Source organism: Mus caroli, unplaced genomic scaffold, assembly GCF_978045245.1.
Source record: "Mus caroli unplaced genomic scaffold, Mus_caroli_1 scaffold_5, whole genome shotgun sequence".
Lineage (NCBI taxonomy): Eukaryota > Metazoa > Chordata > Mammalia > Rodentia > Muridae > Mus > Mus caroli.
The window spans coordinates 72,452,961-72,468,255 of NW_028227260.1; the positions used below are offsets into that span (position 1 = coordinate 72,452,961).

The 15,295-nt window shown below is 35.1% G+C and overlaps 1 protein-coding gene across 5 annotated transcripts in view; it reads right to left on the bottom strand.

Moving 5' to 3' along the window:
• The window catches only part of Heph (hephaestin), a 109,710-nt gene that overhangs the window by 62,147 nt on the left and 32,268 nt on the right, over positions 1-15,295 (bottom strand). For all 5 annotated transcript variants that reach the window (XM_085838107.1, XM_085838106.1, XM_085838108.1 and 2 more), the window contains exons 9-12: positions 14,395-14,531; positions 12,701-12,832; positions 1,612-1,820; positions 346-496 (exon numbers count right to left, since the gene is read on the bottom strand). In XM_085838107.1, the coding sequence (XP_085694233.1) occupies positions 346-496; positions 1,612-1,820; positions 12,701-12,832; positions 14,395-14,531 (629 nt within the window). The remainder of the gene's footprint in view (positions 1-345; positions 497-1,611; positions 1,821-12,700; positions 12,833-14,394; positions 14,532-15,295) is intronic.

The window sequence follows — 15,295 nt, forward strand, 5'->3', positions numbered from 1 at the left end:
TCCTGTACTGTGTAATACAGATCATAACATAAGACATCAGTGTAAGAACAGCTGCTGTTGCAGTGTGATGACAGCTCCGTAGTTAGGACAGCCTCTTCTAACCTCTGTGTATAACTACACACCCAGTATAGCAGAGGGGGACAGGAAGAATAGGAAGAGTAGTAATAATAATAATTTTTAAAAACAGAACTGTTGTTTTACATTGTATCCTTCAATCTAGCTTGTCTCTTGAACAGAGATGATCAATGAGATGAACATTTTTAGGAACTAGTTGTAAGTATGGATTGAATTATATTTTGCTTAAGGCCTTAAAGTTATAGTTAAAAGCAAAACTATTCCCCATACCATGCATTCGATTGGAGTCCTGGAAGCCCTCGACATCCTCTGAGAGCAGTCGGGAATCCAACATACCAGCTGCCTGATTGGCATTGTTGTACCAGCTCTCATTCTCATCAAACACAGTGAAGAGGAGAAAAAATTCTTTATCCACTCCTTTCTGTAGTCCCATTGGAAAAAATAGAGGGAGGAATGACAATGGTTTCAGCAGTTGAATATTGTGTAGGTGTAGACCCAAGGATTCCTGATTCTTTCTCATTTGCTTTTTCAGATTTCGAGCCAGGCTCATATCTCATGCTCAGAGCTGCAGCTGTTGCTAGGCAGGCTTTCATCAGGAAAACTTAAAATTGTAGAGGAGATAAGGTCAGAGTAAAGGAACAAGACTGGAGGCAAGTGATGTATGAAAGAAGGCAGAGAAGAAGCACCAGGTGTGGATTAAGGAAACATAGCACAGTGTGTGACCAGAGATAGCCCAAAGCCACCTAGGGAGAAGATTGAGTGGAGAGTAACTAAGAAAGCGGGGAGGGTTTATGAAGGAAAATTTGAAAAATGAAAAAAAAAATAGAAATGCATTACCATTATTTATTATTTTTATACCTATTGTTTACTAGGTGCTTACTATGTGCCAGAAATTGTAGTAAGCACTTTATGTGTATTCATTTTATGACTATCAAGGAAATCAAAGATAACTTCTTTCTTTTTTAACCCTTTCTTTGCAGATGAGAAAGTTGAGTTAAAGAAAATTTAAGTAACTGGCCCAAGGTTATATAGTTAGAAATGATGGGCTAAATGGAAAAAAAGGCAAACATGTATTAAACTAAGTTAATGGATTAGGAACAATTTTATGGGCCACTGAGGTGGGAGGGAGAATAATAATTGAAGGATAGGAAAAAAAAAAGAAGAATCAAAACCTAACTTAGCTGTGTGTTTTTAAGTAAAATAAAATACATAAGAACAGGAAGCCGCCGGGCGGTGGTGGCGCACGCCTTTAATCCTAGCACTTGGGAGGCAGAGGCAGGCGGATTTCTGAGTTCGAGGCCAGCCTGGTCTACAAAGTGAGTTCCAGGACAGCCAGGGCTATACAGAGAAACCCTGTCTTGAAAAACCAAAAAAAAAAAAAAAAAAAAAAAAAAGAACAAGAAGCCACCATCTATTAATTTCTGATATAATTGCTTTGTTTATGTTCCTTCTATTCCCTTACCATCCTTGACACAACCCAGAAACTCAGCTTTATTTTTCTCCAGCCAGTCTTCTACCCAGACTCCCCAGAAATACCTGCTTGTCATCTGCACCCAAGGCCCCAGCCTTGCACACCAGTAGAGGGCCCACCAGGCCAGAATTTGTATCTCTTGTGGGATCTGCAGCAGAGAAGTACATCCAGGTTAGACAGGCAGGATCCTGAGCAGTGGGCCCAGCATGGGGAGGAACTGTCCAGTAGTATGTTACTTTTTCAAATGACTTGGCTACTTTGGGATGAGATGTGCCTGTAGGGAAACAGGAGATCATTATTCATATTGGCAAGAGTAAAGATCATCAACTCCAAAGAACATAATAAACATTATAAACTACAAAGACATTTTAGGACATAAATAATGGCAGTACATGCAACCCAATACTGAAAAAATTCCTGGTTTAGGAACATGCAAGAATGGTTTTAGTAATCAGGAGCCCAGAGTTTCTGGCTCTATCACTAGCTGTTACATGAACTGAGTCAGTATGAGCATGATAAAGTTTCAATTTTCTTAAATCATATGACCTTACTACTGAAAGAGATTTCAATATTTCTTTGGAATATTACTTATTTGAGAACATACATGAGGGCATCCTCATGGAGACAGGGTATGGGGAGAAGGTATGGGATGTGGAACAGATGGACAGGGGACCGGGGAAGGAATAAAATCTGGAGTGTAAATAAATAAATGAATAAATAAATAAATAAATAAATAAATAAATAAATAAAAGACAAAAAAAAGTGCATTACTTTACTCTTATATACCCACCTCTGCTTAAAACACTTCATTGAAAGTGAGACCTTACTACCTGTCATTATGATCCATTTCATCTTTGAACAGTGTTCTGATTATGAACACTTTTTGCATTTAGTATATATGTATGAATGTAGAGGTTTACATATGTCTATACATCTATTTGTTTGTGCATGAAGATTACTTATACTGTAACTTCTTAATAATCATTTTTTACAGTGCTGAAGAATAAATGCAGGGCCTTATTCATGCTAGATGAGAGTTCTACCACTGAATTACAGTCTGTTTTAAGTCTGTAACCTTTTAAATGGACACAGAACATGCTCAAGCAATGCAAAGAACTGTGTTATTATTCTAATTTAATTATCAGCATATTAGTGTGTTTTTATTTTAATTTAATTTTCAGCATAAGAGTAACCAAAGAAATATAAATGAAAGTGCTGAATAATTTTTAATCTATCAAATTGGCAATGTTTTATAAATTTTAATCAATGTGGTGAAAATGGTTCAAATGGTACCTAACTCACTCACCTATGAAGAGTTTAGATATAAATAGAAATAACTCTTTTGAAAATAATACTGGCAAAATGCATCAAAAGACAGAAAAAGCTTTACACACAGAAATAAAGTAAGATGTATAGTAATTACTGTAAGTAAGGTTAAAATAAAGCAGGCAAAGAAATACAAATCAAAACAACAGTGAGTTACAGTGGTGTTGCTTTCAAGACTCTCATTTTGATTAAAATAAATAAATTAATAAATAAATTAATTAATAAATAGTTGTCCTAGTCCAGGTGAGGTGATAATGAAATAGACCCTTTCAGATACTGTTATGGAACTAAATATTAAGCAGACTACTATGAATATGTGCAGAAAACAATATGGAAGAAAGTGATGTAAATTTCAATGTGCATATCCTCTGACAAACTAATTATACCCTGAAGAAATAATCATAATAATCCTATAATAACATACAAATATACACTGGTAGTATAGCTTGCTACAAAGGGAAAATATTCGATGTGTTATGAACTTATCTTTTCTTATTCACTCGTCATTTCTAATTGTTAAATTACTTTTTTATTAGATTTTTTTAATTTACATTTCAAATGTTATCCCCTTTCCTAGTTTCCCCTCTGAAAATCCCCTATCCCCTCCCTCTTCTCCCTGTTCCCCAACACACCCACTCCTGCTTCCAGGCCCTAGCATTCCCCTATACTGGGGAATTCCTTAAATTTCATAAATAGAAAACTTTAAAGAATAACACAATGGATGTGACACAGAAGAGGGACCCAGTTGGAAAAGGAGGAATGGTGGGAGAAGAGGCGTTATAGAAGGCAAATATAATCAAAACATTGAATACATATATGAAACTACCATTATAAAACTCAGTTTTTACAATTAAGAAAACCAAAGAAATGTTTTAAAAGCACAATTATGGTCCTATCATTTAGACTCAATGTCTCTTTATAAAATTATGCCATCTTTATTGCATTTAAATCTACTGAGGGTTATAGTTCAGTGGTAGAACATATTTTTAGCATCTGTGAAGTCCTAGGTTTTGCCTTTAGCCTCCAAAAGAGGGTAAAAGTCTCCATTCATGCATGTTTACATCTATTCACATGTATACAGGTTTTTGCTTGTTTGGTTTTTCATTTGCTGATTCATTTACAAATAATATTAAACCACCATGACCTCATATTTAAAAATACATCAGTAAGAATTTCCTATGATAGGGCTGGGCAGATGGCTCAGCGATTAAGATCATATATTGCTCTTGCAGAAAACCTGAGTTCAGTTCCTAGCACAACCTTCAGGCAGCTCACAAATCTCTCCAGCTCCAGGAGGATTGCACAGCTCTAGCTTCCAAGGGCATCTGAAGTCATGTGCACACACAGAAACACACACATGCATAATTAAAAATAATAAAACTGCGCTTATTAGCAGGGTCCCTGTAGTCACCTCATGTACCTATGGACCCAAGTAGGCTGCCATTACTCTCCCTTCCTGCATCTCTCCATTCAGTTCACCATGTCCTAAAGCTATTTGCCAGTAACAACTACCTCCTTTCAGCCTGTGTTCCTCAGGCATTCACCAGCTCAATCCCCAACAGAGATCCTCCAGTTACCATACATAATCTAGAGTCCTAAAGCCCTGGCAACTGCCTAATTAGGACCCTCTAGTTACCCAATGAGCCTTTAAACCCAAGACCAATCCATTACCAAAAGAAACTTGCTCAAGACTATCTAAACCTAGATGGAGGGTGTATTCCCAAATACCAGTTAAACAGATGAAATCAAGATTCAAACCTTAATAGGAATTAGCTCTCTCCAGAAGACACTGTAAAAATACAAAAACAAAAACAAAAGCAAAACAAAACAAAACACAAAAAAAAACAAAAAAAAAAAACAAAAAAAAAAGTAAAACAAAAAACACTGCTGAAAGAAGAAAAATTAGTTGAACAAAAACAAAAGAAAGAAAATTAATCAACAAAGTAACCCCAGATATGCAAGTTCAAGTTCTAATGCAGAAATAAAATCACATACAAAAACAACAAACAGACAAAAAATAACATGCTATCTCCAAAACACAAATTCCCAAAGCAATATCCCTTGTTGAAAATAAATGGAGACACTTTCAGACAAAGAATTCAAAAGCTTATCACAATGGTAAACAACTCAAACCAAAAAAAAAAAAAAAAAAAAAAAAAAAAAAAGCAAAGAGGTACCTGAGATAAAGAACTTAATCCAAGACATGAAAATAGTTTAAATTTTTTAAGAAAACCCAATCTGAAATGATGCTGAAAAGGAAAACCTCAAAAAAACAAATTAGAAATGTAAATGGAAAGCCTTACCAACAAAATGTGCCATACCAAAACCAGAGATTTAGTGATAGCTGACAAAGTAGAGGTATTGGATTATTTAGTAAAGGCCAATGAAAATTTTTAATATATATGAATGGAACATAGAAGAGCTTTGGAACATCAAGGAAAGACCTAGATTCCAAAAATGGGCACAGAAGAAGACTATCACATTGAAGGCATAAAGAATATATTTGGTAAAATCACAGAAGAAAACTTCCCAACCCAGAGAAAGAGAAGCCCATCTAGGTTAAAAAATAAAAAGGTTCTAAAGAGTGGCTAGCAGACAAAAATAGATATATTAACATCAAAACATTAAACATGGAGGATTAAGAAAGAGTACTGAAAGATGCAAGAAAGAAAAGTGAAGTCACACTTAAATGCATAACTGTTAGAACAATAATTATTTAACAGAAACCTTAAAGCCAAAAAGGCCTAGAAAGATGTTTTCTAAATCCTGAGGCATCACAACTGTCAACACAGACTATTATACCCAGAAAAACTATTAAAATTAAAGAAGAAACAAAGAGTTTCATGCTTAAAACATATTAAAGGAATTTATGACTAGAAAGCCAGCTCTTCAGAGATAGAATAATATTTCAATTTGAAGAAAAGAACAAACATAACCAAGAGGTCATAAGAAACAAAACAATGCCAGGACAGGTAATCAAAAAAAAAATCTAAGAATACACCTCCAAATCAACAAAATGATAAGAGTTAACACACATCATGTTAACTGAAGACATTTGATCTCACTTTAAATAAAAAGACAGAGGGTTCATCTGTTTGTTATCTTCAAGAAATATGACTCACCAAGAAATATCTTCAAGAAATATGACCTTCTTAAGATAAAGGGACTTTAAAATGCATTCCAAGCAAATGAAACTGAAAAATAAGCAGATGTAGCTATTGAAATATTTAAGAAAACTAGTGAGAGATGTAAAATGGATACTTCATGCTCCTTATAGAAAAACTCTACCAACAAGTGATTACTATCAGAAAAATATACGCACCAAATACATGGATGCACAAATTAATAAACAAATCACTCTAAAAACTAAAACCAAGGATTCACCACAGCATAGTGACAGTGGGTGACTTCAATACCTGACTACCAGCAATAGATAAGTCACCCAGAAATAAACTAAGCAGAGATAGGCTGGAACTAACATACATAAAAAAGAAGAAAATCAAACAAACCTAACAGAAATCTACAGACCATTCCATACAAACACCAAAATATACACATTATTCTCAGAAGTCTATGGAATGTTCTCCCTAATAGACCACATACTAGTACACAAAGCAATACTCATCAGATATTGGAAAACTAAAATCACATCCTGTAGTCTACCTGTCCACAACAAAATAGAGCTAGATATGAACCAGCAAAGAAATGACAGAAAGTATAAAAATGCATAGAAATTAAAAACACAAATGATAATTGTGCTAAGGATGAAGCCATGAAAGTAATTTTCAAAATTCCTAGAAGGGTCAGAAAGATGGCACAGAGGTTAGGTGTACTTCCTGCTCTTGAAAAGAAACTGAGTTTGCTTGCTAGCATCCATATGACAGCCCATAACTGCCATAGCCTCAGTTGCCATTATTCCATTAGGCCTTTTATGTGTACCAGGCATGCACATGGTGCACATACATTATCTACAGACAAAACACTCATACACATAAAATTAAAAATAAGTTAATCTTATAAAATAAGGGTTCTTTCCACATAAAACCACTCCTCCATTGCTGGTGGTATTGCAAGCTGGTACAACCACTCTGGAAATCAGTCTCGTGGTTCCTCAGAAAGTTGGACAAGCAATACCTCTACAGGGCATATACCCAGAAGATGTTCCAACATGTAATAAGGACACATGCTCCACTGTGTTCATAGCAGCCTTATTTACAATAGCCAGAAGCTAGAAAGAACCCAGGTGTCCTTCAACAGGGTCCCAGGATCATAGGATCAGAGGTGAGGAAGACACAACATCTGCCCAACACTGGGAGTAACTGGGACCAGCGTGACCTGGGCACCCAGGAACTCTGCCCGACCAGTGGCACAAGTACCTTCCTGTTTGAATTGGTGCCCTAAGCAGACCTTGGGCACACACTCTGCAATAAGTCGCACAACACCCAGAGGAAGACCTACTCCTAGGCATTCTAACAAGCCCAGGTTGACAGGATCACAGGAGCTTGGTCACACCAGGATCTCAGGGTCACAGAGGGAGCTTGACTTCCAGGAGCTCTGACACACCCATGATCTCAGGATCACAAGATCCCAGAATCACAGGATCACAGAGATAGCTGAACTCTGAGGAGTTCTGACACAACCAGCATCACAGGAATGACAGTCTCCAGTCAGATATAGCAAGGGCAGGCAGCACTAGAGATAATCAGATGGTAGGAGGCAAGCATAAGAACATAAGCAACAGAAACCAAAGTTACTTGGCATTTTCAGAACCCAATTCTCCCACCATAGCAAGTCATGAATACACTATCACACAGAAAACCAAGATTCAGATCTAACATCACTTCTCATGATGGTGATAGAGGACTTTAATGACATAAATAACTCCCTTAAAAAATACAGGAGAGCACAGGTAAACAGCTAGAAGCCCTTGAAGAGGAAACACAAAAATCCCTTAAAGAATTACAGGAAAACACAATCAAAAAGGTGAAGGAAATGAACAAAACCATCCAAGATCTAAAAATGGATAAAGAAACAATAAAGAAATCACAAAGGGAGACAACCCTGGAGTTAGAAAACCTAGGAAAGCAATCAGGAGTCATAGATGCAAGCATCATCAACAGAATACAAGAGATAGAAGTGAGAATCTCATATGCAGTAGATACCATAGAAAATATTGACACAATAGGCAAAGAAAATGCAAAAAGCAAAAATCTGCTAAACCAATATATCCAGAAATTCCAGGACACAATCAGAAGATGAAACCTAAGGATAATAGGTATAGAAGAGAGCAAAGATTCCCAACTTAAAGGGCCAGTAAATATCTTCAACAAAGTTATAAAAGAAAACTTCCCTAACGTAAAGAAAGAGATGCCCATGAACATACAAGAAGCCTACATATTGGACCAAATAAGATTGGACCAGAAAAGAAATCCCTCCTGTCACATAATAATAAAAATAACCAAATGCACAAAACAAATTAAGAATATTCAAAGCAGTAAGGGAAAAGGGTCAAGTAGCATATAAAGATAGACCTACCAGAATTACACCAGATTTCTCACCAGAGACTATGAAAGCCAGAAGATCCTGGACAGATGTTATACAGACCCTAAGAGAACACAACTGACAGCCAAGGCAAAATATCTCTCAAAACTCTCAATTACCATACATGGAGAAACCAAGGTATTTCATGACAAAACCAAATTTACACAATATCTTTCCACAAATCCAGCCCTTCAAAGGATAATAAAGGGAAATCTCCAACACAAGGATGGAAATTACGCCCTAAAAAAAAGCAAGAAAGTAATCCTTCAACAAACCTAAAAGAAGACAGCCACATACACATAATTCTACCTCTAACAACAAAAATAACAGGAAGCAACAATTACTTTTCCTTAACATCTCTTAATATTCATGGAATCAATTCCCCAATAAAAAGACATAGACTAACAGACTGGTTATGTAAGGGGGACCCAACACTTTGCTGCATACAAGAAACCTACCTCAGGGACAAAGACAGACACTACTTTAGAGTAAAAGTCTGGAAAACAATTTTCCAAGCAAATGGTCCCAAGAAACAAGTGGAAGCAACCATTCTAAAATCGAAATAAAACTGACTATCAACATAAAGTTATCAAAAAAAGATAAGGAGGGACACTTTGTACTCATCTAAGATAAAACCTACAAGGATGAACTCTCAATTCTGTACAGCCATGCTCCAAATGCAAGAACACCCACATTCATAAAAGAAACTTACTAAAGCTCAAAGCACACAACACACCCCACACAATAATAGTGGGAGAGTTCAACTCCCCATTCTCAGAAATCAAGGAAACACAAACTAAACAGAAACACAGTGAAACTAACAGAAGTTATGAACCAAATGGCTCTAACAGATATTCACAGAACATTTCATCCTAAAACAAAAGGATATACCTTCTTCTCAGCACCTCATGGTACCTTCTACAAAATTGACCATATAATTGGTCACAAAAGAGGCCTCAACAGATACAAGAAAACTGAAATAATTCCATACACCCTATCAGATCACCATGAACTAAGGCTAGTCTTAAATAGCACCAAAAACAATGGAAAGCACATGTACATATAGAAGCTGAACAATGCTCTACTCAGTGATAACTTGGTCAAGGAAGAAACAAAGAAAGAAATTGAAGGCTTTTTATAAATTAATCAAAATGAAAACACATAATATCAAAACTTATGGGACACAATGAAAGCAGTGATAGGAGGAAAACTCATAGCTCTAAGTGCCTTCAAAAAGAACCTGAAGAGAGCTTACACTAGCAGCTTGACAGCACACCTGAAAGCTCTAGAACAAAAAGATGCAAATACATCCAAGAGGAGTAGACTGCAGTAAATAATCAAACCAAATAGAAACAAAAAGAACTATACAAAGAATCAACAAAACCAGGAGCTGGTTCTTTGAGAAAATCAACAATGTAGATAACCCTCTAGCCAGACTAACCTGAGGTCACAGAGAGAGTATCCATATTAATAAAATCAGAAATGAAAAGAGAGACATAACAATGAAGTATATCTTAAAAATAACTATTCTATTTGTTGAATATCAACAGTTGAAAATATTAAAATCATGTTCTACAAACATCATGGAATATTATTGATATTTTTTCTTACTGTGTTTGAAATTAGCATTTTCTTAACCTTTAATTTCAAAGACTTTTTGCTAGTTTGAAATTTTTAAAACATACTTACTGATAACATAATTTTTCTCCTAGAAACATTGATGATCTTTTTTAAGTAAACTGATTGTTAGACAATGTACACAGACATATAATGCATTTTAAATACTATCTCACTATGTCAGGTGGTATCAAGTAAGTGCTTTTGAATATATTTCTTAATGATTTCTTTAGTATTTTATGGTCTTTTACTATGCTTAACTCCCCAAAAATATTTTGTATGTTTTGAAACAATTTACTATTCAACATTAGATATAGGATCCTCAGTTATTAGTATTAAATATTCATTAATGATATTTTAGGGTATGAAAGGATATGAATATAAAACTTGAACAAGTTTTTATATATTATTTTATTCTCAAAGTACTCAATATTATTAATAATTTGATCATAAAATGCATTTAAATAAACAAGAATTAAGAAAAAAATCTACATTCCTCCAAGTTGGAAAAGTTTAGCAAATGGATGAATTTATAGAAACATTTGGCTTAAAATATTTAAGTATCCCAGCAGAAATCACCTATACCTGATAAAAGCATTCAACAAAGTAGCAGAATAGAAAAAGAGACTAGATAATATTCAGCCAGCCCTGAACAGGATTAATTGAAGAATGGGAGCAGAAACATCATAAAAGGCAGAGGCAGAAGACAGATACAAAGAATCAGGGTTTTATGATCACAGCAGGGTAGCTGCATGTGTGATTTCTTGGCAGCTGAGACAAGTACAAGACCTGTGCAATCTCAAACCAGACAAAATTCCATCCTGGAGAGGGGAGTTAAATACAAAGACCCACAGTTAGCTAAGGAGCTATTGACTGCTTGTGGAGGAAGAGCCCATTTTCTTAAAGTATACAGGCCCTGATGTGTTGAAGACCTTCCAGTAAAGGCCACATATCCAAGAATGTATGTGCAGCACAATTGGAGTTGATTAGTTATTGTTGTTGCTATTTTAAGATACCAAACTGCATTGGTATAGAAGTGGGGGTAGATCTGGGAATAGTGGGTGGAAGAAGTACATATGACCAAAATACATTGTGTGGACCTCTCAAAGAACTAAGAAAAAAGAAAAAAAAAACAAATCTTAAAAATTATTTTGTGTGTTGCTAGTACATATTATCAAAACAAAGAAATCATGCAAGGACTAATCTATGAACAAACCTCTTAAGTTATTCTGTTTGGTTTCAATTTTAAATATTTTTTTTGTTACAGAATTTTACTAGGTGGCACAGGCTACCCTAGAAATGAGTATGATCCCAGAGTGGCTTCACTTATCCTGGCAATCTTCTGTTTTCCAACTGCTGCGATCATGGACACAAGCCACCATACCCAACATATTATGCTTTTTTTTTGACAGAGTCTTGGTTTATAGCACAGGATGGCTTCAAACTTGTACACTTCCTGACTTGGCCTTTAAAATATTGGTATCAATTGTGTACTCTCATAACTGAGTTTTCAGTGCTTGTTGAAGCTATTTTTATATCAAGGATAAATAGAAATTGGCAGGTTGCCTTTGATTGTTATCTGTATAAGTTTGTCCCCTTCTTCATAATATTGATTTCATAAAAAGCAAGGTGTGAATGGCTTATGAAAAGTATTTTTATATTTGTTTGAAATTTTGACATTCATTTCTTCTTATATGCTTATCTTAGAATGACCTTATTATAATATCATCCGAGAAAGTAAGAAATCAGTTACACAGTGATCTCACTTCTAGGATTCTGTCATGTGATGTAACCCCTCCCCCCAAATGAAGCATTATACAAATGTTATGGCTATCTAAAAATCTTCTTTTAAAATGTTATATGCCTTAGCAATAGATACTATATTACATAAGCTATGGAAAATCCATGTGAAAGAGTGTTACAGAGGCCATTAAAATGTTATATTATGATCATAGACAGAATGTAATGTTGAAAACAGTAGAATGAAAAATTGTTCAAATCTTATCATCTCATTCTTTAAATATATTAATAATACATGATATAATAATAATAATATATAATTACAGAAAATATTTAAAAGGCATATAAAAACACATAATTTTCCTATGAATGATTATTTTATAATTGTATATATTCATGTTTTTCAGAAGTTCATGATGTGTATATTTTATATTAAGAATATATTCACATATATCTTAATTTGAGGGCTTAGAATAGAACTCTGGATTTTGCCCATGTCACATATACCTGTGGCTTCTAAAAATACTCTTTATAAGACTATATTTTTAGCAGTCATTTCTAAAATACTTTAAAAATCTTGTTTTCTATTACTAATGAGGTGGGCTACAGATGAAATAACTTCAGAGAAGAAGGACTGACCTATAAAAATTCAAGTAACAATTACATAGCCAGAACTTAAGTCATTACTTTCTTTTATACCCCAGTCAGATCCATTTTAATTACTCTTAATTTTGTTTTCTGTACTCCAGTAGTTACATTTCCTAGTAGATTCCATCTAAGATCTGAACTCACCAAAATCTTAACGATATTTTACTATTTCCATTATTTATTCATTCAAATGACCACAACTTTGCTCTTTCTCCCCATTATTCACTTATTTCCTTCTAGAGTTACCTATAGCCTACATTGTTGGAAACCCTTCCAGCTCACCATCATTGTACACGGTGCCCTCAGAGTTTTTCTCATAAAAGACACCATGGGGTTGTATGCTGAATGGCTGGGAGGCACGGTTATAGAAGACCACCTGGATGGTGTCACCCACTTCAGCCCTTATCACTGGTCCTAGAAAATTGGAAAGTGAGACTATGAGAATGAAAACAGATGACGAATAAAAACAAAAGAATAGGAGAAAAAATATAACTGAATATACACAAAATAGAGAATACTTATCTTTAAAATAATCTATTCTAAGAATCATGTTATTTATAATAATAAAGGCACTATTAAATTTACTGTCTCTTGTAATCCTCAAATATTACTCTAAGGTATACACAGGAGGAGTTATTGCCTCCATTATACAGATGAAATAACTTCAGAGAAGAAGGATTGACCTACAAAAGTACAAGTAACAATTACAGAGCCAAAACCTAAGATCATGACTTTCTTTTATACCCCAGTCAGATCTATTTCAATTACTCTTAAATTTGTTTCCTGTTCTCCCATAGTTACATTTTCTAGCAGGTTTCATCTAAGATCAAAGCTCACCAAAATCTTAACAAAGTTATAATTGAAGAGAATATTGGATGTGAACTAGATTAGTAGTCTAAGCAGAACTTCGGAGCTTCAGTGTGACTTGAGTCACTTTCGAAGCTACCAACACATCAGCCTGACTGCTTATACTGACTCTACTCCCAGGTTAAACCTTCTAGATTGGCTTCCTAGCTCAATTTCCAAATGGTCTTCATTATTGAACAACTTGGTATACATTACTGAACACAGAACACCAGCCAACAAAAATGAACACTTCTCTTTTCTAGGAATGATATTTTTCCTCATATTTCTAACAATGTTTCCTATACAGAATCAGTTGCACAGAAATATCCCTGGAATATTATATTATTTCCAAAGCTTTCTCCCACCTGATCTATAACATTTCTTGGTTTTGTGAAGTGATTAAACTACACCTAGTCTTCTATTGTATTAATGCTCTGCTTTAGACCTTCTAAATATAGTTTTCAATACCATACAAGCTTAGTTCTATATCTCTAATAATAGTGAACATGTCTATATGTTTTGGTGATATATTTCTGGCTCTAGACTGTCAAGATTCTGGCTGATCTTACTGACTTCTAATAGATCATCAACAATACCTCTTCAGAGGCAACTCACAAACTGTAATCTGTATGATAATGGTAATAGGAGGCATTACCAAAATATTTTAATAGTGCAAGTTTGAGAACTGATATATAATCTTCATTTCAGCTTGAACTTCCACCATAAACAAAAATAAACATAAGGTTCTCAAAAGTCTTATAGCAAAATACTATTTGACTATGCTTAACTTATTGATTTTTAAACACACTCAGACCTGGGTCGCTTTTTTTTTTTTTTGGTTTTTCGAGACAGGGTTTCTCTGTGTAGTTCTGGCTGTCCTGGAACTCGCTCTGTAGACCAGGCTGGCCTTGAACTCAGAAATCCTCCTGCCTCTGCCTCCCAAGTGCTGGGATTAAAGGCGTGTGCCACCATGCCCAGCTCTGGGTCGCATTTTACAAACACTAATTTCTTGGGACTGAACTTGGGACATCCATTTACACAGACTTCTCTTGACTCACCACCAGACTCAAGTAAAATTCTTCTCACTTCTTTCTCTCTAATTCGTGAAATTTAAGTTAAGGATTCCTCACCCAGTATTCCAAGATGTGTTTCTTCTTCCTGATGTACCCTTTCCTGGAATGTCTCATCTTGAAAGGCTTCATATCGAACTTTCCAGTAAGTACCTCCAATTCGACTAGAGCTCTTCTGGAAGTACTTATCTGGGCCACTGACAAGTAAGAGGGTAAATGTTATATGATTACATTGAGTATCAAATAGACACCCACCTTACCCTTTATCACACAGACTTCTAGATCTTGATGGGTGACCTAGATTAATTCACAACATGAAGATACCTTCTCTCGTTTATATACTATTAAATGGTATACCAAAGGTCTTCTGTGTCAAAATTCACTTGCTCACTTATGAAGAAGCCTCCAGAACACACTAGCACTTTCTATCTAGACAGTCTCCAGAAACTGGGCATTAGATGGGTATTGGTAACTTTTATCCCTGTAGTAACTTCGAAGTAATTTTACATGATTAGTGTAATTTTTTTTCAGAGATTCAGCAGTACTTGAATATCTTTGCTGGAATACTGGTTCTTTTCTCCTTCCACATAGGTGGACCCTCTCTGGTACTGACCCAAAGAAATAGCCAGCTCCAGCAACTAATATCCATTTACATGTCTCTCCTAGTAATCATGATCACTTGCTCCATAGTTACATGTCTGTGTTTGTTGACATATTTATTTTGCTCCTAAGAGGTCTAAATTTTGTTATCTGCTCCTAAGAGGTCTACAAGTTTGTTATCTCCCTGAACAGTTAGCAAAGAACCCCCATTGTCCTTATCTTGTAATGGATAAAGTCTCTGAAGAATGTCATCACTGGAACTTAGGCCTCTAGACACTTAACTTTGGTTTGGCAGGAATATGGTCAAAATATCTTTTATATCCTAGATCTTAAAAGCACAAAACAACAAAAACCCTAATAT